At 36.1% G+C, this 26,984-nt stretch overlaps 1 protein-coding gene across 5 annotated transcripts in view; it reads left to right on the forward strand.

Annotated features, from left to right (window-relative positions):
- The window catches only part of LOC129764357 (cAMP-dependent protein kinase type II regulatory subunit), a 193,508-nt gene that overhangs the window by 70,282 nt on the left and 96,242 nt on the right, over nt 1-26,984 (forward strand). For all 5 annotated transcript variants that reach the window (XM_055763345.1, XM_055763344.1, XM_055763346.1 and 2 more), the window contains one exon: nt 18,034-18,264. In XM_055763345.1, the coding sequence (XP_055619320.1) occupies nt 18,051-18,264 (214 nt within the window). In that variant the 5' untranslated portion in view covers nt 18,034-18,050. The remainder of the gene's footprint in view (nt 1-18,033; nt 18,265-26,984) is intronic.

A 26,984-nucleotide genomic window follows, 5' to 3' on the forward strand; every position in this document is an offset into this window, starting at 1 on the left:
TATTAATGTTTAATTCGTAACATTTACATGAAAAAATTATTGCGATTTACATGCTCTGCTAACTTTCTTCTATTCAGAAAACATGCCAAGAACATGTCAAACGCGAGAATTTACACACAAAAAAGTAATGAGTAAAACTTTTTCTTTCAGGGGTCTCCATACAAATGCCATGTATTCCAGAAACTATAAAAGATAAAAAGTTGAAGTCTTCGACGAAAGTTCATATTTTAATAAGATCTAAAACTTTGTCGAATACACTATATCGCTATGTTGACTTTTAACAAAATTAGGATCAGTAGAAGAACTTTTTCCCTGTAAATGTGCCCATCTTCCGATGTATGGACAACTTGTTGGAAATTGTAAGGGATATTCAGATGTTTTTTTTAGAATTTCAAAAAAAAAACGTTTTTGAGAAAAATGAACAATTTCACACATTTCATCCTTTGACCTGAATTTTTTAGATATTTTAGTTTTTGAGTAATAATTTTTTTTGTAAAAAATCAAGCAAAAAAGTAGTCTAATTCTTTTTGAGTATTTGAAGTATGCAAAGCTGCTTAGAATACCCAAGTGTTTACACCCACATCGTTTCGCTGATATCTGAGATAGTGTTGACATGAAATTCGTTATATCCTTATCAATTATTGACCCGAAAACCTGTTTCTATAGCTTAAAAATTGCTTTCAAAATAGGCTAATGAAATCACAAATTTGTGTATAAACTGGTTCCTGCTGGTTTGCTGAAACGAATACGGTTTGCTGAGGAATGGCGAACGACAATGAATTGCCTTTTTCAAGGCAGATGGAGAAGAAGTTTGGATTAAGTTGTCCCCAAGGGCCCTTCTCAGGGCAGAATGAACTGCAAACGTTTGAAGTCTCTATAATTCAACAACAGGAAGAATAAAAAGAAGAAGAAATTCATTTAGTTGTGATTGCGAAGTGACATGAAAATGGTCTCGCTTGCTTGGCAAGCATTATGCTCTTCTCTCTCGATCCCATTTCTTTTTTGCCGCCGGACTGAACGGAGCCGCACTTTTTGGTAAAATCAACAGTTTTATTATCGAATGCTTACGAATGCCGCTATCTACCGATGATTCCCCCAAAGGGTTGGAGAGGGGGTATTAATTGCACTGGGTATTTCCGAGGAAGAATCAATTCCTCCTTCGAGCGTTAATAATTCTTTTCCGGCCAAACGAAGTGATATTATAATCACTTTATTCGAAATATGAAATGTCTTAGAGTTAAATGCTTGTTAATTATTAATTGGTAAGACAACAGTAGTCCTATGTCCACCTCGTGGTTATATCACAGATATAACCCACTTCTAGTTTTTTTCCAGTGCAATGCTTGCGTTTCAGATTTTTTTTCAGAAGGATTCTGAAAATAAATTTTGAAACACATCACGAATAGAAAACAGCATCCATATTTCATGCATCCATGTTTTCTGTTCACAACAACCCCACTGAGAATGTTTGTTACTTGACGAAGCAGTCTACTTTTGTACCCCCTTGGCTATGCACACTAAGATACTTATCACAAAAATTCTAGCTAATTTATTCATATCTCCTGTTCACAACACAATGGGCCATTTCCAATGCCTCCTCTACCATGCGCGGCATAGCGTGTTCTATAATTAAACCAATTAGCCCCTTTCTACACCTGAAGTCGGATGTATTCAGAACGATACCACCAATGGCAGTGCTCCAATGTATGCACATGATAAGATGTAAGTTTTGACAGACGGCTAGTATATTCAGCGAGGCCACAAACAACATAATCTCTTAACCGAGACTATAAATTATCCACTATGCTCTGGTACTCATTGATTGCCCAGAGCGATTGGCAGCCTAATACAACGTGGAGTTGGCCGCTAGCGGAGGGATTGTTGGGAGAACCAATTAATGGTCACCATCATCGTGTACTCGTTAGAGAATGCAGAGGCATAATCGAATGGAAGAGCCATGTTTTCAACTCATCCGAAGGGAATAATTGAATCATGGTATGGGCACTTACACAGGAGAGTTAATGAAGCGAATGATGTATACCTGGAGAGTTACCTTAAATATCACAAACTCTGTATCTTCTATGACCGACCCCAAACGATCCAACAATTTGCTTTCACTCATTTAGATCTCAAACCAGGACACCGCCAAATTGAAAGTCACCGATCATAGTAGTATCAGCCACTGTCCATTTTTGAAATAACTTCCACTGACAGAAACGTCAAAACAAATCTCCGAAACAATTAATTTTATATCACCCCAAATGCGACTGCTGATGGCCAGCAGCAGAGCCCATATTTGGGGACTATAGGGCTGCTGTTGAGAGAAATTTCTTTTTTGTTCACCGGTTCACGTTTCGGACCCCTCACATCCGCTCTGAGACATTGGTGGACGGGTTTACATTCCACGCTGACGGCCATCGAGTATACCGCATACAACACTCCGTAGGCCGCAGTTGTCATTTCTCGTTTTGTCGCAACAATTAACTGAATGCTGCAGGTGTAACGGAGTTGAATGTTGCCGAAAACGGGGGGTACTGAAAAAAAAATAGATTTCTTCTTTGCGAGGGAATCGCCATTTTGCATTTCTATCACGCCAAAATAACCGAATGTGACCGAAAACCGAAAATAACAGATGTTTTTGAACTGAAACGCTCTCAAGAAAAATCACCCGTAATCAAAACACTGGTCATATGATAATGAACATACATCATGCTAAACTTGGTTCAAACTATGTTAGATCCTAAATGTGGATGTTTTGATTTTTGAAATTCTACCAAATTTGGACCGGTTACGTACGAAATCTTACAGCCCGATCACATTTCTGAGCTGAGTTTCTTCTACTATGCCTAATGCAACAATTTGGATTCATAACAACAAGAAATAAATAAAATATAAAAAAGTAGGAACAAATTATTGTTTGAGTGTGTTTGGCTCGAAAAATACATTCAGTGTGTTCTTTGTGCAATTTTGCTGATTCAGGTCAATCATGGATAGCAACTACGAAGTGTACAGTCTAACTGCGCACTTTTTTTTAGAGGCGAATGAACTGAAAAAATTAAAACCTCTTTAATTCCTCATCAGTCAGTCACAGTCTAATTAAGCTCAAGCTCAAGTTACTGCTCTTTTCTCTCGTTCTTTTCTATATTTTTCTATATTTGACCTTTCTTTCGCTTTTTCTTTCTCTTTCTCTTTCTCTTTCTCTTTCTCTTTCTCTTTCTCTTTCTCTTTCTCTTTCTCTTTCTCTTTCTCCTTCTCTTTTTTAATTTCCTTTTTCATTTTTTTTCCTCTCCCAATTTTTATTCTTTTCTCTCTCGCTTTTCTTTATTTTCTTTTTTGATTTCTCTGTTTTCTTTCTACCTTTCTCTATCTTTTATCTCTCGATTTTCTTTTTTCTATATTACTTTTCTTTATCTGGGTTTTCCTGATTTTCTCTCTCGTTTTTTTAATGTTTTCTCTTTTCTTTTCTCTATTTTATCTATTTTTCTCTATTCTTTTTCTCTTGCTTTTCTCTATTTTCACTCATTTTTCTCTATTCCTCTTATCTCGCTTTTTTCTATTCTTTTTCTTTTAATTTTCTCTGTATTCTCTCTTACTTTTACCTGCTCACTCGCTTTTTTATTTCTTGCTTTTATCCCTCACTTTTCTGTTTCGTCTTTTTCTTCACTCTTGTATTTATCTATTTTCTCTCTTGCTGATTTCTTTTATTTTGATATTCAGGTCGGACTCGATGATTGTATTAAGTTTTGAACTCGATTAGATACAGTTTGAAAAAAAAATATTTTTTATATTTCAAAAATGATTTATTTCTAGAAAAACATATGATGTTCCAACGTCACAGTGTAAGCAAATTGGCCTTTAAAAGTACAATGGAGTAAAAAACGGGATTTTTGAAGATTCAAATCGCTAGGCTCGTTAGGAATTGTTCAAAATGATCTTCTTCTTCTTTTTAAATGGCACTTACGTGCCTAGAGGAACTTCGCCGTGAGGTATCACTTGCGTCATTTTTATTAGTACTTAGTTGAGATTTCTACGCCGAATAACACGCGTTGAATACATTCTGAGTGGCAAGCTCTAGAATACGCGTCGGAGGAAATTTTTTGACCACGGACACAATGTTTGAATTGATATTGCAGCGAAAATAGAAAAGATAGGTGTGGGCGTCAAAAAACAAAGAGTTTTAATTTGATTGATCGAAACAATCAAGCTTATTATGCATTTTTGGAATGAATTTCATAATGACTTACGTTATCGAACACTTCGAGTGGATCCGTGCGAAGGCTCTCGTGAATTCTGAAATTCTGAAAATATTGTTTTTTTTTTGGATTCCCCCCTTGGCGTCAGCCAATTATTATTATTCTAGAAACCAGCACAGTGTGGTGATATTTTATCAAGAGGCCGTTTGGAGCGTTAATATCTCTTTGCCGGCTGAACGAAGTGGTATAATAATGATTTAATTCGAAATATAAAAGGTCTAAAAGTGATATTTGTTACATACGTATCGTTATCGCTTGTTTCAATAGCTCAAAAAAACGAATCATTGAAATCACAAAAATAGGAAAATTTGCTTGAAAAACCACGGTTGTTCGATGGCATCCAGGCCACTGTAAATACTCGTTTCGCCCTTACTAATTCCGTTTTTATTTGGCTACCGTGTCGAACGGACGTGCAAAATTTTTCACCATAGAATGTATTCGCAGAATATGCACAAAAGTAACACAAAACAGAGCTTGCACTGAGCAGCAATCTATCAAAATATCTTTTCATTAAGAGTAGCTTCAGCTAACGGTAGTACTGCGTCAATCTTGCGCTTGAACGTTACCAATATAATTTTATTGTTCAAAATCAATTTAGATTTTTTTTCGAATTTTTGAAGCTTAGAACTTTTTAATTCCTACAATGATGTTTTAAATTTTTGAATTTTCAGATTTTAAAATTTTAAGTTTATGTATTTATTAATATTTGAATTTACAAATTTTTATATTTTAGTCTTTGAGTAACAAGTTTTTAAATTTTTCAAATATTTTTTTGTCTCATAATAATATTTTTATATTATAAATACTATTTTTAATCCTTAATTTTTTTTTTCATTCATTGTTTTTTATATTTTTTTTCAATTTCTCAATTTTCTAATTTTTATATTTAATTTTTTTTTTAATTTCTTTTTTTTTCTATTTTGTAGTTTTGTAATTTTTGAGTTATAAATTTTAAGAAGATTTAATTTTTTGATAATTTCTTCAATTCTTCGAATTTTGGAATTTTAGATCTCAATTTTTTTCAATTTTGGATTTTTCAAATTTTTGATTTGATGTTGAGTTTCCCATTTTTTTATTTTGTTTTATTTCAATTGTTCCTTGAGTCATACTTGTTTTCTTTTAGTTTGAATTTTTAATTTTCGAATAATTGAGTTTTTGAATTTATGAATTTAGGAATTTTGTAATTTTTATTTTTTTATAAATTTTTGTATTTTTCAATTTCTCAAGTTTTCAATTTTCAACTTTCTAATTTTAATTTTTCAATTTTGGTTTTTTTTTTGATTCCCAATTTTTTGAATTTTAGTTTTTCATTTTTTCAATACATATTTCAAATATTTTTTTTTCTAATTTCTCCAAATTTTTTATTTAATAAATTATTTTTATTTATTATTTTTATTTTTTTTTCAGTTTTGTAATTTTGTTATTTTTGAGTTTTCAATTTTTAGAAGTTTTGAATTTCTGAACTTTTTTCCAATTGTCTATCTTAAATTTTTCGAATTTTAGAATATTTAGTTTCATTTTTTTTTAAATTTTGGATTTTTTAAATTTTTGATTTCGATCCATTTTTGTTTTCAGTTTTATTGTTGTTTTCGTTTTATGGTTTTTCAAAAATTTTGCAGTCCTCAATTTTCCATTTTGTACAAGTTTTTCACTTCAATATTTTAATTTTAGAATTCAATTTTCAATTTTTGTTTTTGAATTTTCATTTTTATTTTTTTTTGATTTTTGAGTTTTCGAATTTTTAAATTATAACTGAAATTGAAATTTTTGAGTTTTTGGATTTTGGAATTTAGGTTTCTTTTTGGTTTTCATTACGTGAGGAACATTTAGTTTAATTTTTGATTTTTTTTCAACTTTCAATTTTAATTTTTTTTTAAGTTCTTCAATTTCAAAATTTTTGTTTTCAATTGTTTAATTTTTTCATACTTAAATTTTATTATTTTTAAATTTTTAATTTTCAAATTTTTGACATCTCATTTAATGCCAAACTTTAGTCACGCCATTCGAAAAATTCTGGAATACTGTGACTCGAGCCATCGCACGTTATTCGCTGTGCAGAATGAAGGCCAATGCTCTTCGATCACCTAACATTTCCAGGTTCAATGTTGTAAGAATATTGTGCTCTATATATTCGCGAAGACATTGAATTGTTCATAGGAGTATTTGATCAATACAGAGTTTAACGGTTTTAATGTTTGATTTAATTGATTTTGTCTTGGATGTTACACGGTTCTTTTAGTTTCTTTTTGCGACATTGGGATAGTTCGAGCATTCCTTGTTCTGCATGAAACAGAAAAGATTTGTTTTCTAGTTCGGTTAAGCTCATTAGATCCCTTCCGGGAATTTAAATTTATTCGCCTCAGTTCAATCGCAGAGAACAAGCTCTACTGTTCACCGATACTGTTTGAAAGCTTAATTAACTGGAAGAAAAAATGTGAACAAATGAAACCGCAAACCTCGTAATCATCCTTCCCGATGTTTGCACAATCTTGATAGAATTTTACTTTGTATGACAAATTCTGTGGTTACGACTTCGTGTGTGTGTGTGTGTGTGTGTGTGTGTGTGTGTGATCATAGCTCATACAAATATGCTCACAGAAAAATTAGAGGTCGCATAACAATAAGAAACGCGTGCACGCACATGGCGTTTCCCAACTGCTCGAAATGCAAACGGGTACGCGTCTCGCTAGCTTCAAACAATTTTCATCGCATCACAATCGCTCAATGAATTGTTCGAAAAGGAACCATGGTAGCGACGTTGGGTGGTGGAAATAAATTTCATAGCCGGTGTTATTTACATTGCCGGTTCTCTTGCCGAAAAGCGAACGCGGAAATGGCTCCGTCTGAATTCCCCCCGAATAGACTCAACTCACATACGGATAGTATCGTATAGGTGGTATCCAGAAGAGTTTCGGATTTCGCTGATTGATATACGATAATCGACGCATAATCACCGATCGCACGAGACTTGAAAGACCGATGACAACACGTCAACGCGCTAATATCGTTTCTCGAATGATGCAAGCCACCTGACCAGTTCTGAAACCGCGAGAGGCCGGCAGTGAAAAAAAAATACATACAAGATCGACGTCATTTTCCAAGATATACATAGCTGTTGATAGAAACGTGAGAAATGAACACAACGACGCCGTCTCGACGAAAGTGCCGTGATTTTAATGTTACACAAAACTGGGTAAGGTCTGCTAGTGGGAAACACAACAAACGGCTTAGCGGACAACACACTTCCTAACCTAGAAGTCGGTGGTGTGTGCAAAACACAACGAAAGGGTGCAATTTGCCTCTATATACGAGCTTACATACATATATGGCGGCCCTTCATTCGCGAGGTATGACGGAGAAAAAAAAACGATTATATCGGGCGTGTGATAAAAGTTAGTTCTCTCAATCAGCTGTAGTGCAAATGAGAGGAATAGAAAGGGGAACCGGGTGTTGAAGCCAATCACTGAATGATAGTGGCGAAGTTGTTGTGATTTGTGAAGTGATTTATGTTTCGTTAACACTTATAATCGTGTCTAGTCGCGCTCCACGAGGTGAGTTTTACACTCAATGAATTTGAGATAAGCTGGACGTTTGTGTCGCGAGTCGGTTTACCATTAGGACATAATCACTGAGAGTTTTCTGCTTTCTACCAAAGAAGTTTCGGAAATTGATCAATAAAACTCAACAAATGTATCATCAATTGGAACTCATCACATCGCCTCTTTCGGAATAGAACACTCATGCTAACGAGTAATCCTATCATCGAATCCTTCTTCAAACGCATTTTTACCAGAATTGATTTCAGTAGGGGAACCGCGGTAAGACGGAAAATGGGGGTATAATGGACAGGTGGTTGATTTGTATAGTATGCATTATGAATTTCAAATTTCTGTCATGCCTTCAACATGATATTTTTAGGCGGTCTTTCCACTTGTTTTTATTATAGCATTTTTTGAACATTTAGCATAACTTTGAACATGTTTCAAGAACAAAATTCAGAGGAATTTCCATTTGAAGATAAAGTAAGTCAATCATAGAAACTATAAAATAAACATTGATACTAGAGATGAAACGAATATCCGGCCTATCCGGCCAATATTTGCTGGATACCGGATATTGGAAAAAAATCCACAATTTCTCGTTCACACAACATAAATAACGGATGGCGACAGAAGTTGTGTGGTTAACGTAACAGCCTCACAATCCGATCGGCCAGGGTTCCCAGCTGACGTCGTTGGGATTTTCTGAGGCAAACAATCTCTGGTAACGTCTTCCTTCAGAAGGAAAGAAGTTGGCCCGGCTCATGAGTTGTTGAGTCTGATAGGTAGGAACAGATGTAGTCGCCTTCCTGATGTCGGTGATTGGTACTGTAATGGCGGAAATAGGCCGACGAAAAATAAGCGAAGATAAAAACACAAAATAAATCATAACAAAATTACTCATTAGCTAACTAACATAGCATAGCAAAACCATTTATCGATAATTAAAAATAAGGTTTGATTACTGAAATGCCACATTTTTTTTTTAAATTGAATTAAAATTTACTCATAACATTAATTTATAAACAGTACTCGATATACTCAAGTACTCAAATTTACCCACTTATTATGATGAATAAATAAAAAGTTGATGATGACAACCGATTACGCTTTGCTTTGTAAACCAGGCTAACTTTAGAGAACAGTCTTCGCTGCAATACAACTGCAAGGATCTGAAAGATGAACTGTAGCAATCCTTGTCTTCGATTGACTGCTTAGTTTTTAATGACCACCAAATTTAGAACCGATCGCAAACGTGATACACATTTCGTCGATTTCGTTAGCAACGGGATTTTTTTCTGAACGCGACTCTAACTATTATTTTCATTTGCCACTTCGTTGAAACAGTCCTAAAAGGTGTGCCGTGAGTTTCGTGCATAAGGTTTGATTCAGTTTCGTCTCTTCAGTTTCATTTACAAACCTTGAAGACGACGATGGGCTGTTACTCTCAGAAGTAGTAGTTGAATCCTTATAAAAAAAACCCTGTTGAAGATTACTTGCAGAAAACTTGAATCTTTATTAAAGGATATCCACGGAAACGGAAAGTTTATTCATAGTTCATCATTTTTATGTAACAAGGTGTTTATTTTATTCTAAAATGTAATTCGTAAATGTATTCGCTTCATGCACAAATGCAGTGTCATCCGGTTTCGTATTCTCGAATAAAAAGTCGAATATCCGACTGCCGGATATCCGGCTATCAGGCCTCGAAGCTATCCGGTATCCGGTTAAACTACTTTCCGTTTCATCACTAATTGATACCAATTTCACTTCAATTTTTCAGACTTTTTACTCTACTTAAAACTGATCATGTTTGTCTACGAAAATTATTTTAAATTGGCATAAGAAAGATTTATACTTGCTGCCGGGTGATAGAAAATTTGTTTTTGCGCATTTTCGAGTAATCATGAACAGTTTTGCATCAACCAAAAAAAATTTTTTTTGCTTCGATATAACGTAACGAGAAAACAAAATAAAGTTGCCTTAAATCGAAGTATAACTGTATTTCATTAATGTAACAGATATGTTTGGTCTCTCAAAAGTTAAATGTAAAAAAAATAAAAGATGTCGTTAAAAAATGAAATAAAGAAAATAAATATTCATATCGTTCAAATGCCGTCTCGTTGGAGGAAAATACGCGCTTCTCTTTTTCAATATGCACTAACTAACGATACGCCAGACAACAATGGAGCTGATATATATTGTTCTTATTTGGAACCGCATTACTTCATTGTTGTGATTCAGTCGAGGAGTATTCACTGCGGTATTCTAATTTAGAAGCCATATTGCCACTTCCTTTATCCACAGACTTGCAAATGTATTAATTGCTCTTTGCTCAGCTGAGGCGAACATGGTACTACTCAACGATTTTCAATTTTTTTTGTGTTTTTGCTACTATGTAAGGCGATGAAGGTTTCGAATCACCACATGGACCATACACCATTATTGTGGTAACAGTATCGAACAGTTATTCATATTCCGTAATCCGATTGGTTTGAAACTCGATCGAATTTCACGATCACTCGATGTCGTTTAATTACATAGAAGACATAGTCCTAACCCTAACCTAACTTTTTTGTCTATAAATTTCCTTGCATTTCCACCAAAAATTTATACATAACATGAAATCATCGTCAGACACAATTCTCGTTCAAGATTTATTCCCCAATAGCTGAGAACGTGTTGCATTTCCCATCGAACACACTTTTGATATGTAGAATAAACTTTCATTAAAAAAATTGGTTTAAAAGCGTGTTTATTCCTCCCGAATATCCATTTTGCATTTTTGCTTCACAAAAATGGAAGACGGAGCTCAACGTTGTCTATGTCGAATTGCGTCGCAAGGTTGACACATTTGCACAACTTGATCGAACTTGAGCCGAACGGATTTCAGAATGCAAAATTGCAATCCGTTCGGATAATTATGACTCTGACGCTGTTACGGCGTTGCTCATGATAGCGTTTCCCAAGTGAATGTATTCTTCCTCAAGCCACTTATGTTGATTAGGTCGTAGGAATCGCAGTCGTTTGTGCTTTACCTTTGCGTACATGTCGACTATGAACTGTTGGTACAGCTCACGACATCATACGATGCACATAAAATCCATCGAGCGCACTCCTTTATTTTATTCGACTGATATAGCTATTCATAAGTATTATTTCAAAATGAGTAATGATGTTCATAATGAATGGAGTACCTGTGGCAAGATCACGTTGTCTAATGTTTGTGCAATATTCATCTTGTTCCTTCAGAACGGTCGGGCATTTTTCGTCAAAGATATTTTTTCTGTTTTGCATTGTGGTCACACACATACTAGAGCATGTCACTCTGAATACATTTAATATATGTTATTTGGTATGGAAATCTCATCTAAATACTACTAAAAATGATGCAAGTAATACTACGATCAAAAGGCGAACGATGGGAACGTTAGTGCTATTTAAGAAGAACATGGAGGGAGATGTATGAACGATGTGCGTTAACGATGAATCCCGGATTGTTTTTTTCGAATAACAATTTCTAGCGTTATTGTGCATGCACCTTCAATGATTCTAGTAACGCTTGCGCACTGAATCTAGACACGTGCTCTCCAGCAGATGTTTTATCAGAATTGAAGACAATAACGGGGTTGTCATTTTATCAACCGAGCAAGTTTGATTGGATTTGAAATATTTCAATAATTCGTTGTGCTCATTCCAAAATACTTCCAGCTCGCCGGCGATACGCCTGGCTTTAGATGAAGTGAGGTTACTTGCGAATGTGTGGATAAAAGTTCGATCATAGCGCCATTTAACAACACAAATAATTTCGTTTTGTTTGAAAAACCACCGACGGTTAAATCATTTGAATATTGTTTGTACAAAACTACTAAAATCGCGATTTAAAATAGGGTATGGGGGTTGAAATTTTCTGTTATATGTATTGTTTGAAGCAAAATTAAAGGAAAAAATTGTAATGGGTTGTATCTAGGACACGACCGCAGTTTTCGACCTAGAACTAAGGAATTATATTATTCAATCCACTTGTTGATCACTTCGGATATTATTTTAGAATGCATCGAAATTCTTGTAATATCTTTTTAGCTATTTTATTTTTTACTACTTCAGTAGACTCGAAAGAGTCGAGTAGAGTCGAAAGCTATCAGCACTTCTCGTTTATTTGGTTCAACTCGCATCAGACTTTCTATATATGTTTATCTAAATAAATGTGTATATGTATATTAAACAGTGTATATCTATATTAAAAAATTCTGGATACTCTTCCATATTCGCACTAGCACAAAAAATTCTCGTATGCTACTCTTCTTTGTCGTAGCACACCTTGATACAGAGGGCTTCCTCTGCTTCTTGTGTAATCAGCATTAGGCATGAATGATATCCGCTCGTTGTGTTATGCTAGCACACTCGCATTTCTGTTTTCATTCTATTCTATTTTTGGTTTCTGCCTCTAGCCTTGAGAAGGGCCCTTGTGGAAAGAAACTCTATTCCATACTCCTCCTTCACCCGACAAGAAAACAATCCTCTTCCGCTCGACGTTCTGCAGCAACCATGTTGCTTCGTTGACCATATCAAAGAATATCAAACGAATCTTAGAGAATATCCGATTCTAATGGTGTGCAAAGTATCAGAATTTGTTCGCTGTGAAAATAGTTATTAACGTTAACTTTATTTCACAAAAACGTGACCTGTTTTCTGATTTGGCACCCTTCCTGAAAGACGTAGTTCTACGTCAAAAATATTGCATAGAGTCACTCTAATCGGTATTAAATATTTAGTAATCGGTATCCTAGTAGTATCGTATATAGTTTACAACCTATTCTCATGCCTACCAAGTTTTTTATGCATAATTAATCGAAATCGATCGAGACTTTTCGGAGGAGTTCGGTAACAAACACCGTGACACGAGATTTTTCTATATATAGATAGATTTGGACAATTATTTCGAAAACCAATATATTGAACTGTAAGAAACTGCTTTTAAGTTTTGGAAAACATGAGTTTCCAAAGATACAATTGAAGTTCTGTCCGTCTTACCCCCATTTCCCCTACTCGTCGTGAATTCTCTTTCATGTTTTAAGTGGTAACTTTAATTCTGGAGTGAACATTTCCAGCCACCTGTAAAAATGATAATTGCAAAACGGAAATCGATTGCTCAGTCATTTCCTGATGAATTACCGAGATTTTTGCATCAATCGATTTGGGCACCCCATAGCAATTTATTACGATGAAAAAATTGTATATTTTATGAAACATGTTTCTGAAGGTCGAGAGTTTAGTATAAGTTGTTGTTTTTGTTGTTGCAAACTCGGCATCAAACTCGAAGAGTTCATTCGCCTCTAGTTCAAATTTTTCAAAATTTTCAACTTTTTCAAGCCTCTATAATTCAAAATATCATCATTATCACTGACAATACAAGCAAGCTGCGACTGCTCTTGTTCTTAGTCTGGAGAATTTCGCATACATTGATGCAGATCGCTGGGTGTTCAGTTCCTGAAGAAAGGCGAAAACTGCATCGCAAGCCCCATCCCTTAGTGATTCATTTACCAGTCAGAAACGCTTAAAAGTCGCGAGGAGCAATCAGTATATTTCGAACCGCGGAGCAGTTTACATACAGTTTACAGTTACGAATCAAAAGCACCCTAAAGAGAAGCAAAATAACCATACGAACACACAATGGATTGCATTTCCTGGCGAGAATAGGTTTGAGTTTATTTCGTTGGATCCGTCTCCGTCTCCAAGGAAGGTTTATACTGCGAGGTATTGAAAAGTGAAACAAAATGCGAATAAATGATTTCCCATATGTTCTGTTTTGATATCGCAGTAGGGTAACTGGGGGTAAGTCCTGTCCCATAAGGGAAAGTATTGTTTTGTGAGATCTGAGGGCACATATTGTTATGTTTCCCTCGCAGAATCATTGTCTAGATTATTTTCCATGAGATATGAAATATCAGTGGTTTTAAACGGAAATTTTGCAAGTAATAATCAAAACTGACATACAAACAGAGTTTACCAACCAGTGCGGATGAAACCGGCACCCCATGGGGGTAACACCGGTACCCTCAATTTGTCAATAAATATACTTGACACCAGCACAACCAGTTTGAATGTGGCAGCCGCCAAACGGGAGGTATTCTAATTCTAGATGTCGCTATCGAATATGGTTCGAATCGCTCAACCGATCACAGCAAATCTATCATGCGGCACCTCAAACCACATCACAAGTCAATTACTAGTTCGATGGAATCTAGGTCCTTGTTCCGAGCTAACCACCTTTCACAAAACGTTATCCTGTAGACCTGGGGATTCCAAAGTCTTGGAAGCACGTTTGACAGAAACTTCACCAACGATAGCCCCTTTTGCGAGGGTGAGGTTCTTCTGGGACCCACTCTAACATTTCGATTTGCTTGGGAGCTGCGAGGCACCTGAAATAGATGGAAAATATGTTCCAATAACCTTTAACTAACTGGAAATCATGCCGGGTTTACTCCACACAAAGGGTGACGGTCTTAACCCACCAGCATACATTTTTTAAAGTCATTATAATAAGGTTATAGTCATTTCTATTAATTTATCGTTTAACTTAACTTAACCTCCATATGCTTAGTTTGGTTTCATTTGCTTGATTGATTCTCGAGTAATGCAGAAATTTGTGCTTCATTTGTATGGCAGAAAATCAGATAGACATCACTCCATTTTTATGTATATAGATCATCATCTTTATTTCTATGTTTGTCTTGAGCTTGAACTTGGGTAGACTGTACACTTCGTAGTTGCTCTCCGGACAGAAAATCAGATAGACATCACTCCATTTTTATGTATATAGATCATCATCTTTATTTTTATGTTTGTCTTGAGCTTGAACTTGGGTAGACTGTACACTTCGTAGTTGCTCTCCGTGATTGACCTGAACCAGCGAAGTTGCATAAAGAACAAACCGAATGACGCCTGAGAGCAGCAAACCATTCTCATTGTACAAGTTCCGGTGATTCGAACTTTAAATAGACAATAAAGACGCCGGCCACGCCCATGGGAAGTGAAGGAATGTTAGTATGATATTTGCCGCCCGAAGGCCAGAAGGGTCGCCTCTATAGCGTGGTTCCCTACCGTTTATCAAGGAAGGGATAGTTGTTGGTGGGGGAGTTCATCTTTATTGCTATGTTTATTAATTTTTTAAAAAAAAATTCTTATCTTTTGTTTGATTCTCTGTATATTCCTATTCCTATTACAATTCATGTTTTTATTCATATTCTCTCTCTCTCTCTCTAGTTATTCCTTTTTCTCTTTCCCTCTCTCTTAAAAAAAATCATCTGATAACAAAGATAAACATAGGAATAAACATGCTTTTTTCATTTTACTACTCTGAAAAAATTGGAAATTTTATAAAAAAACATGCTAAAAAACAATTTTTAATTTCAAACGGCCGGTCATACGCTTTGTGGACTTGTCCGAGGTTCATACCATATCGTGTACATCATGGCAATATTTTTTTGGAACGCCCTCACTTTCGCAGCTTGTAACTTTTTATTAATTGAAAAGTTTTCTTTCGTTTAAATATTCGTGTGTTCATAAAAGACTTATAAACAAATAATAGAATAATGCATGATAAAAATATTATTTGTTTTATTTGTTCAGAGCTCATTAAACCGTCCGAAATTCGACACCTTTGTGATCTGTCAATTAATTGTCGAGCTATAAGCATTCAACAATTTAATTTTTTTTTCGCAACATGCTCAATTTTTAGATTTTCATTTTTACATCCTATTCCTACGTTGAGGAAATCTAATGAGTACTGCAGGTGTAATTCCCAATTTATGTGTTTCTGAAGAAGTTGTCATCCGCTTTGTAGCATGTTGTAGGGTGTTGTCGTGTAACGCTATCACCTTCTACTCGTATTGCGCCCGTTTTCAATGCTTGAAGATAGGAAACCTGAAAAATGGGCATATGGAACTATATTCTGTAAAATATAGAACAATTAATTTCGTATCGCGAGAGTGTAGCAAAAACTTTTTGTCAAAATTACCAGAATGAAATTTTTTGAACCAGTTTTGACACTGGCGTTCTATACAATACATGATGTTCATGACTAATGGATAGGTTTCTTCTTATTTGGACAACATTTTCAGTTTTTTCTAATCTAATTAGACTCCACATGAAAATTATTAAGCTAAGTTCAACAATACAGTACAATTTAAGTGTAGAGTTGATTGAGAAAAAATACTGTGAAATCGCCGATATTTGCCCATTGCGAATAGTTTGCTACTCCCAAACGCCATTCGGCGTGTGCTTTGTGGTTTTTTTACGGCTCAGGTCAATCACGGAAGGCGCAGTCTACCCAAGCTCAATTGCATGCAAAATTAATGAATTTCCATTTTTCCGTTCTAATTTGGCTATATTGCTTTTAAAAAAATTCAATATTGCACGCTTAGGGCTTATTTATTCGCACTGCGTTAAAAATTTACACATAAAGAACGCTTTACTTTGTTAATTTCCGTTACTTTATTACTATCACATTTCAACAGAAGTGCTCTTCTCGCCCAACAACCAACTTTATTCACCAAACATGCAAAAAAAAAAAATTAAAATCATAAATCCATTCGCATACAACTCTCCGAGAAACTGGTGGAAGCACTAACCGCTGAAGTATGGCAAAAGGAAACAGCACAGGATGCTACCGTACTTCAGCTTCATGATTTGTTACCATTAGAAGTAACAACGGCGCCATTGAAGTGTGCGAAAATGAGGCAAGTTTTGCGGTTTTTTTTTGTTTGGCGTATTCCAACTTCGTTCCATCTCCGTTATCAACCAAAAAGGAATTGAATTACCCGATGCTGAGGTTGAAGTTTGTGTTAATGCTCCTTTCATTAGGGTTTAGGAGAAGATTAACTTACATGAGAGTCTCCTCCAAAAAAGACAAACCCGGTAAAACGGGGAAAAACACAAAAGTTGAATGATTCATAATTTACTAGATCGCTTATTGAGTTATGTATAAGGTTTTGGGCGTCGGCTGAATGTGATCCCTCCTCTTTCGTTGAAGAACATAATTCGAAATTGCTACATTATAGTTATCTTACCCAGTTATCACAGTCTGTTTTTACTATTCCGGAAGTGTATCACAAATTAACCTTCATCGTTGATAATAAAAAAAACTTATTTTCTATTTTTCTTCCTTCCGTCATGGGAAACAAATCCTTTTTGCGCTCGAACTTATTTTTTATTACTTTTGACTCGTCTCGCCTGTCACACTGTCGTTGAGAAGGGTTCATTTGACAAAGTTTGGGCAGTGAGGAAACCATTAATATGTTTATTATTACAGTTCGGTGTCCCGTGATATTTTAATCTACTGTTGTGGGGGGCGTATCAGAACTCAAGCATCGGAGACAAAATTTATGTTGTCCATTTCAATTTGATAGTCTTCCGGGCCGGATCGGATTGTTTCGTCGTCAAGACTCTTCGAAGAAGAGTATGTCTGCAGCTCAATTGATGCTGTGTGATGTGATGAGAAAAGCTGAGGCAATGAGACGAGACCACGCGACGTACGTGATGATAACCTATGTAAATACGCGGAACAACAGCCTCAAGTTGGTAAGAGCACACTCGACTGAATTCCACCGTGACGGGACGTGATTTATATGTGAAATACAGAACGTTTTCAGATTTAGTTTGTGCTGAAAATAATGAGAGGATTTTTTCAAATGAATGACCGAATATGGGTTACGCTAGAAGTAAGCCACCAATTTTCTATATGGAATACAACTGGGAACAGTTACTGACTGACCGCACTTAACGCTCGGTTAGGGAATGGGCTTCAATTAATATAAAACACTGATTACTAATAAAACAGTAAAACTAATTTGAACTTGCTCCGGGTTTACGAGTGGAGCGAGATTGCAACCCGATAGAGCAGCCCTATCGTCCGGGTCAGATCACTTTAGGTTAATTGCAAGCTCAGAAGGAAAAGCTGAATTAAAAGTATGTACTGTACGACTGGACCGGATCGGGCTTACAGTCACAACAAGCCACACGCTAGTCAACAGCTCGGTCTGATCATCGCGGAAGGTAGCCGGTAATCGCGAGTGCAGATTGAAAATTAAATTAGCGCCAATTAAAAGGGGTTTCTCGAGTTCCCAACACATAACGACAGTGTATACAAATAAAGAAAAAAAAAACAAACATCGATTTTCGCCGTCTGACTCCCGCTAAGTATCATGTTTTTTCTTTCTTTCTTTCCATCCCATTTTCAGATTGTGACAAATAAACTATGTCAAGTCAACAGAAGCATCGAATCCAGGTTCCCGATGGATTACGCGACGTGCTGCTAGAATTTTCGATAGCGTATCTGCTCGAGCAGCCCGGCGATGTGATCGACTATGCGGTCGAATTCTTCTCCAAGCTACAGGAAAACCGGAAAACCACCATGATCACATCAGCCGAGCCGAACTCGCCGGACGAGAGCATCATGTCACACGATGAAGGTTAGTAAAGCTTTGTACTTCTTCCGGCCGGATAAACCCGTTAAAGTCGTTTCATATTATCCAGCATGTAGCGTAAATGGCACGTACCGGCACGGGCAGACAAATACATAATGTATGGGGCTGTCCACATACCACGTGGACAATTTTAGGGGCGGTAGGGGATATGAAAATGTCCACGCTTGTCCACGTAGAGGGGGGTGGGAGTATAGACTATGTCCACGTGGACACGAAAAATTAATATTTTTTCAAATATAATCAACGATACATTCTAAATTAAATAAAAACTGATCCATATCTGTGCGACTTACCTCGTGCAGTGTCGGTGAAAGAGTCGAGTGGTATATGGAGGAGCGTATATTCGGCTCGGGTGCATGTATGTGTGTGTTTGCGTTGAAGCGTTACCCGATTAACGGTTGTGTACTGTTGCGCTTGCGGTGGTGGATAATGGTACTAACCCGTTATAGGTAAAGCCCCAAGTTAAGCTATATTCACATTGTGTTTGATATGCCACACATCTCCCCCTCTCTCCGAAAAAAAACAAATTTCAACAATACAACTATAACTACAACCAACCATTCAATGACTGCAAAAGAGTATGTGATGAAGATGAAGTTGACTTCATTTATCAACATTCCTATTTTACCACTTCACAGGGTTTTAGAAAGCATTATCCTGAAGCTTTGACAAATATTGCGGTATGACATTTAGGTTATTATAAACAAGGCACTGGTAGCTATCTAAGCGAGGTACACTTGGAATTACGGGCGACATGCTCAGATTTATTCATTAATATTGTTTCTGCATCCTCTAATTGCAGCTCTTTGTTTTGCGTTTCTACAACTCACTGTAGGTGTGCATTGTTAATATTAAAGTTTATTACAATTATCGATCAAAATTATTTTGACATGCCGTTTGTCGTTTATCCTATTTGAATGGCACAAGTCGTTGCGGGTGGCTAACTGCGCAATATAGATGATGCTAAAAACTAGTGTACAAAGCACAGAGCTTGACATTTCTCTTCAACCAGGCAGGCAACGGCTCATTCGCCTCTTACCTGCTTCATATTCTGGAATGATAGACGTTCGGCAACTGTGCCGTCATCGAGCGTAGATCGCTTTCATTATTCTTCTCGAAAATTACATAGCAATATATAGTATTCTCGGATACTTCTTGGGAGAGGCTTGATGTATTCCGGACGTAATATCGTGTAGGCTCTGGAATTCTCATCGCTAAAGCCTGGGTTCGATTTCGGAACCCATCGACTGTGCTAGGCTAGCAGTTAAAACGGGAAGGTGTAGGAGTGCGACTACCATCGAGAAATCGGCTAGAATCTACTCTGGTTGCTTCCCTTTTCGCTCATGTTGCTTTCCTTTCGGGTTGTTTGTGCTTAGAAGCTCGACTCCTGACTTGCCTGTGTTTTTAGGTCTTCAATGTGGGCTCTAAGCTTCACTGGGAGTATCACTGGAAACACCGTTATGGTCGCTTGCATTGATCTCGTTTGCAGCTTCTTCGTGGCCGCTCCCACCGCTGTAGTTCGATGAACATTTGCTGCTGTTATCATGACTCGCACTTTCGTCGATGTCGCTGGGATTTGTTTCTTGCATCAGTTTTTTTTTTTATCATCAGGACGAGCTTCACCTGGGTTTATGGTTCTCTTTCGATCGAATGTGCTTTCTGTCGTGTGCCATAGTTCAAGATTTTCGGAAGTATGTTGTAGAGATTACGAGTTTCAACCTGCAATTTGCCACATACATAATTTTAGCTATAAGACACCTGTGAACCAGTCATTGGATACAAGAGCTGTATGCATTGGTCAGTGGATATTATTCGTTTATGGTTGCTAAAGATCGTTATATAACTTTTTCAGCTAAACATTTTATTAATTTTTTTTTGCTTTGAATTTTTTAGTGGCGTCGTTTTGGATTGACAGCAGCGAATGCATTTTTTATGGGGGCCGTTTTGGAACGATTGCCACAGATTCACAATCATGTATTTTTTCAATTTCGTCGTTTTGAAACGATTCCAGCAGCTTTGCAATTTTGCATTTTTCAAAAGCGTCGTTTTGAAACGATTGCAGCAGCTTTGTAAGTTTGCATTTTTTTACAATGGTGTCGTTTTAGATTGACTGCAGCGGATGCATTTTCTAATTGGAGTCGTTTTGGAACTATTGCCGCAGATTTGAAATTATGTATTTTTTCAATTGAGTCGTTTTTTTGCATTTTTCCAATGGCATCGTTTTGAAACGATTTTAGCAGCTTTGCGATTTTACATTTTTTTGAATGCGTCGTTTAACACTGACTGCAGTAGTTTTGCATTTTTTTTTTTTTTGGTTTCGTTTTGAAACGATTGTTGAAGTTTAGCAATTTTGCATTTTTTCGATAGCATCGTTTTGAAACGATTGCAGCAGCTTTACAATTTTGCATTTTTCCAAAAACGTTGTTTTGAAACGTTTGCAGCAGCTATGAAAGTTCGCATTTTTTTACAATGGCGTCGGTTTCTAACGATTGCAGCAGCGTTGCAATTTTGCATTTTTTAAATGACATCGTTTTGAAACGATTGCAGCAATTTAGCATTTTTTTTTACAATGGCGTCGCTTTGAAACGATTGCAGTTTTGCGTTTTTGCTATGGCGTCGTTTTGAAACGAATGCAGCTTTGATATTTTGCGTTACTTAATGGCGTCGTATAGCATTGGCTACAACAGATTTGCAATTTTTGCATTTCTCGAATGGCGTCGTTTTTAAACGACTGATGCATATTTCCAGCTCTTTCCGGAATGCTTTAGCACTGCGGTTGTCACAATCCACTTGCTTTTAACTCGGCCTCTTATCTCAAGATTGTAAACGATGGAATATTCCTGGTTCACTTGAAAGAAATGGCAGGATCGCCAAATGTGCGACTTACCTCGTGCAGTGGCTGTGAAAGAGTCGAGTGGTATATGGAGGAGCGGATATTCGGCTCGGGTGCATGTGTGTGTGTGTGTGTGTGTGTGTGTGTGTTGAAGCGTTACCCGATTAACGGTTGTGTACTGTTGCGCTTCCGGTGGTGGATAATGGTACTAACCCGTTATAGGTCAAGCCCCAAGTTAAGCTATATTGACATTGTGTTTTATATGCCACACAATATCCAAGAATTTTAAAACTTTCCGACCATCCTGAGTATTCGGTATTTATCCATAAACGGATTGAGCTGCCTGAGAGTGCTTCATATATTTTTACTAATATCATTGAACTTCTTCACTGAAATCTATATTCTGAAAATAACTCATGTAAACTGTGAGCGACAGAGCTATTTTGTATGATCCTATAATTTTATAGTTGCGGGCTATGCATAGACGTTCATAGCTCAAACCTATAAAAAATAAACGATTCATAATGGTTATGTTTTCATGATATTACACTTATGGTTTTTTCATCAAATATAATTTTCTATAGATTTTGTTCTATCTCGAGAACAGTTAGTCTTAGGATAATAATGTCTGTATAATTTTTCATGCAGAATTTGGTGTAAAGTTATTATCTCGCATTAATTTTCTCGAAAAGGTAGATTTTTTGAAAGTATTGGAATTCCGTCAATTTCTAGTAATGAATATTTACATTTGCGTCTAATGATTCATGCACCACTAGTCGTCTAACTTGAATCAGTTGACCCAGTATTCTGTTTTTTCAGAAAATTTCGCATATAATGCAATTGTAAAACATTTGAATTGATGGATTGAAGTACTATTCAGAAGTTAAAAAATGCTTAAAATTTGTCGTTTTTCAAGGGTTTTTATATATTTTTTATAAATATTATAAAAATAAAATTGATTGTTTCTATCAATAAAATTAAAGCTCTCCAACCCTCCTACAATTCTTTCCTCGACACCACAATGTTATTCCTATTGTTATCTTTCACTATTTAAAATGTTCCACAACAGAAAATTTCCTCATCTTTCAAATGAATGCAATTGAATTCTTTCAAGTTGCGTAATTTTGAATTAGGGTCAATTTAGAGCAAAAAATTGGTCTCAAGAAAAATCCAACTTTCACAGTTGAGATTTGAGCTTAATTCCATTTTTGGGAATCAATGTATCGTAAGTTGTCTGATACCATTTCCCCTTTCAAAGTGCTTTGAAAGTCATCTAGACACTCGATGCAGAATGGCCCATAAGGGTTCGAGAAAAAAATTAAATATTTTAAAACGCCTTCAATTCCCCTAAAACTTCTCCGATTTATGGCGGCAAAGGTTTTGACTTGCGCTACCGACTAAAGGTGAATCGGAAATCCAGAGTGAAGGTGAATCGGTATTTACTGTGATCGATCATATTCGGGAGTGGGCAAAGATTCGTTTCATCTAAAATTTTGAGTAACACTGTAACACTGTAACAATGCATTTGTCAAAGCAATAACTGGATCTTGTATAGAACATTTTCAAGTTTCCACAATTGCCCTTCGATTTGCTGTGCGATCGTTATGTCATGAAATATTCATAATCCAAAATGAAAGGATAACTTTTCATTCGATCGAGAATATCTCTGTAGTAAAAGGTTCTACTGGAACTCAATATGAATCAAATGAAGGAGAAATAATCAAGTTGACTGGATTATTACTGGCGTCTATGTGATATCAACACATTTTTTTTTGTAAGTGTTTAGAAAATCGTGAACTAAAAGTGAATTTAAATTCATTTATTTCTATTTGATTGGAGCTTGCAATCTCAATTAGCAAAGCTCAAGATAAATCTTTGTAGTTGTGTAGCTTATATTCAGATGCGGATTGTTCCTCACCTGGTTAACTGTACATTGCGTGTTTCCGTGTTAGCAAACCAGATAGCCTTTATATCTTCGCTGATAATGGAAAAACAAAAAATATTGTATACTCAGAAGTGTTTCAAAATAAACTCACAAGAAGCATGTGCTTTGTTATACCACTCATTTCTCTACCATACAAGAACAATGGACCACAACAAAGCAGGTACAGGATACAGCAAGTAAAATTTGAAATAAAAACAACTTAAATGGAATTAAAATGGAATTTAGGCGCAAATCAGTTATTTCCTTAATTATTTTAATTTAAAAAGGAAAAATGTCCACGTGGACAAAGGGGGGATAGGGGTATGAAAATGTCCACGCTTGTCCACGGAGGGGGAGGGGGAGTCTAAAACCGTGCTTTTTCTGTCCACATGGTATGTGGACAGCCCCTATTTATATTATCAGGCATAGCGGCTTCCCTGTACGGACCGGCAGCGCAGACGGAGATAGTAAATTCGCGTTGACGAAATTGAGCTTCGTATTACGATTTTGGGAAGCGACAATTGTGCTCCCTTGGCCGAGTGGTTAGCGTCATAACTAACATGCCGGGTGTTCGGGTTCGATTCCCGTTATGGTCGGGGGAATTTTTCGTCAAAGAAATTTCCTCCGACTTGCACTGTGATCACGCGTATTCTAGAGCTTGCCACTCAGAATGCATTCAAGGCGTGTTATTTGGCATAGAAATCTCAACTAAGTACACATAAAAATGACGCAAGTAATACTACGTTGAGACGGCGAAGTTCCTCTAGGAACGTTAGTGCCATTGAAGAAGAAGAAGAAGCGACAATTACTAAAATGGATTTTCAGGTGTAATGAAAACTCTTCAAAATTAAAATTATGATTGAAAAAGTTAGATTTTTATATCGAATAAGTATTTTATTTACACGAAAACCACATTTTGTTACGAAATTGCGTATAAAGAAAATTTCATATCATAATGATGTGTTTTAATTGAAACATGTTTTTCCAATATATATAAAAATGGTCAAGTAAAGCTATGTACTTCTTCTTGAATGGCGTTAACGTTCCCTGTGGAACTATTGAGGCGGCAAAATTCATTATGCATGTATGCATTAACTAGCGTCATTTATTGATGCTTAGTTGAGATTTCTTAAGCCAAATAACACGCCTTGAATGTATTCCGAGGGGCAAGCTCTAGAATCCGCGTGACCACAGTGCAAGTCGAAGGAAATTTCTCTGACGAAAAATCCCCCGACCAGAACGGGAATCGAACCCGAACACCCGGCATGATAATGTGAGACGCTAACCACACGGCCACAGGTGCACTAGCTATGTACTATATGATTTGAATAATCAAATAACATGAAGTGAAAATTTTCATTCAAATTTGACCAGTTTAAAATTGCCTCCGGGCCTTCTAACTCGATAGAGATTAATTTACCTCCCTAAATGAATATTGGCACCCGATGTCGAAACTGCAGCCAGCGTTGCCAATGTTCCAGTTTAAACTGGATTCTTCCAGTTTTTTTTGCTCGATCCAGTCAAATAGTTAAACCCTAAAATCTTCCAGTTTTTTAAGATATTGTCCAGTTTTATCCAGTTTTTTATATGTGGGCTTCAGTTTTACAAATTTTATATAAAATAAATTCACAAAGCATAAATATTATCCCTCCCTTACCTTTCCTATTTCTTGACCATTTTTTTTACAATTTTCATTCGATCGATCCATTGTGTATTTAACTTGGATCGATCTTTCTTTTATTACACATTCTCAGTGTTATTTTTCTCCTGCTTGCACTTCAGAATTTTACCATTTCAACAACGACTGGTACAATGTTTATAACAAGAAAATTTGCCCACATTGGTTCATAGAGCCCGCATGCTATTCTGGCTTTGAGTTTATATAAACCTCAGATGTTATAGGTCCTCCTAATCATTCCGAAAATCAGATAATCATAGGGTCAATGTGCTCCATTGACTATAATTGATATTTTGATGAAATAGGTTTTCCCAGATTATACACTAAATTTCCTGTCATCGTGTGTAGGATTTTTATGATATTTTGAATAATACAATTTTGGTGAATGTTTTTGTCTCGATTTTTGAGGCAAAAACGCAATTGTTTTACAAAAAATAAGGCCATTTCGTCAAAAATCAATATTTTGAAAAAATCCTACGTGCGATGACAGAAAATATATCCAAGATTACGTAAAAATATATCGGTTGAAATCGGTCCACTAGAAAAACTTGTAGAACTCCCACCAGTTTACAAGGTTTTGGTTGCAACGGTTTAACAAACCAGTTGCGGCTATTGCGGCACAAGGGGACAGTCCAATTAACACCAATGTATTTTTTGTTTGTTAAGTAATATATATCTAATAAAACTGTGATGTCAGATTAATCATAATAATTTATTTTCTCGTTTAAAAACATCGCGAAAATCACATACTTTTCATGATGTTCATAGTGTACTACCCCCTTAAGGACTTTGGGCCCTCTGCTATGATTTTCAAAAGTTTTAAGTTATTTTCCGGACATGTTCGTATAGAGATCCGTCATTTGCCGGCGTAGTTTTATTTTTATTCCACATTCTTCGTGAGTGCGAAAAAGATAGTAACGAAGATGGTCAAAATCGACACTACATAAATGTCAAAATTCGAATTAGAAGTAAAAGAACCGATGATTTAGGTTAGATTTGATGCAGTGATCTAGAATCAGAAACCATGTCCCCAAGTATCTCTATTAATCACATTGTCGAGCAATAAATACGAGATTTTTCAAGTTTCATCCAAATAAAACTGTATTTTCTAGAGGCTCAAGAAGACAAGATCCTCAAATATTGTTTTACTGTAATGCTCGAGTGGTGGGTGGGAAAAAAAAGGTTAATAAATGGTTTATTTCGTTATTTTATGAACTGAATGTAATACGGCAAGAAGCTTCGAAGAATTCTATTTCTCAAGCACTGGAGTAGGTAAAAAATGATTTTAAATAAATCGAAGCCGAACTTCTTAAAATGAAACAATTTTTCAAGATCCAGTTTTCTTCCAGTTTTTTTAAGAGCAATCTTCCAGTTTTTTTAAAAGTATTATTGGCAACCCTGACTGCAGCCAAGCGTAGCTACTGGTGATTGAACCGACGCCGTACCGAAGAGCGACGAACGCACCCATACCACGAACTTCGACGTTTGATTTGTATGTATGGTGCTACTCGCCCGTGTAGTTCGCGCCCGGCACCGGCAAAATATTCTTTTCGAGAATTACTTCATGCATTTGTCTGAAACGTTCTGTGTGTGCCCGGAGCCGTTCCGCTATATATACACATACACATTTGAAACACACGCAATAATATTTGTCTTGCATGAAACGTGCCGTGCCGGTTACGCTACGTGCCTGATAGTATAATATTACCTTTACTTTCACGATGATCGATCAGCTATGACGTTGCTTATCAACTCGGCTTCGTAGCCCGAGTTGCATGTCATACACAAACAGTCGCATACAATATGCTGTACACGACTAGTACATGAATGTATTGTCTTGGTTATATTCACAAACCATTATTATAGAATTTATTGGGCGAGTGTTTCGTCAATACATAAGGTAAATGATTTTGGTTTGTCCAGTCGAAAATATGATCATGGTTTGTCCATTGCTTTGAATGCTTTAGTTCAATGCACCTGTGTCAATTAGGTATCAAATTAGGTATCGAATATTTCAAAACATATAAATAATATTGTGTTCTTCATGATTTACAGTAGTTTTATAGTATATTTTTACGAACTCACATGTTTCAAAAGATTATAAAATCCACATGCTATTGGGGTCAATGCGCCCCTCACTTGAGCTAGCTTTTAATCAATCACCAGATGATTATTTGGCACGTATTCAGACCTTTTTTTGATTATAACACTTACAAATGTTGTAAACATCATGCTTGCACACCATTTGTATCAGATTTACATAGCTAAAC

The sequence above is a fragment of the Toxorhynchites rutilus genome, chromosome 2, assembly GCF_029784135.1.
Source record: "Toxorhynchites rutilus septentrionalis strain SRP chromosome 2, ASM2978413v1, whole genome shotgun sequence".
NCBI classification, from domain to species: domain Eukaryota; kingdom Metazoa; phylum Arthropoda; class Insecta; order Diptera; family Culicidae; genus Toxorhynchites; species Toxorhynchites rutilus.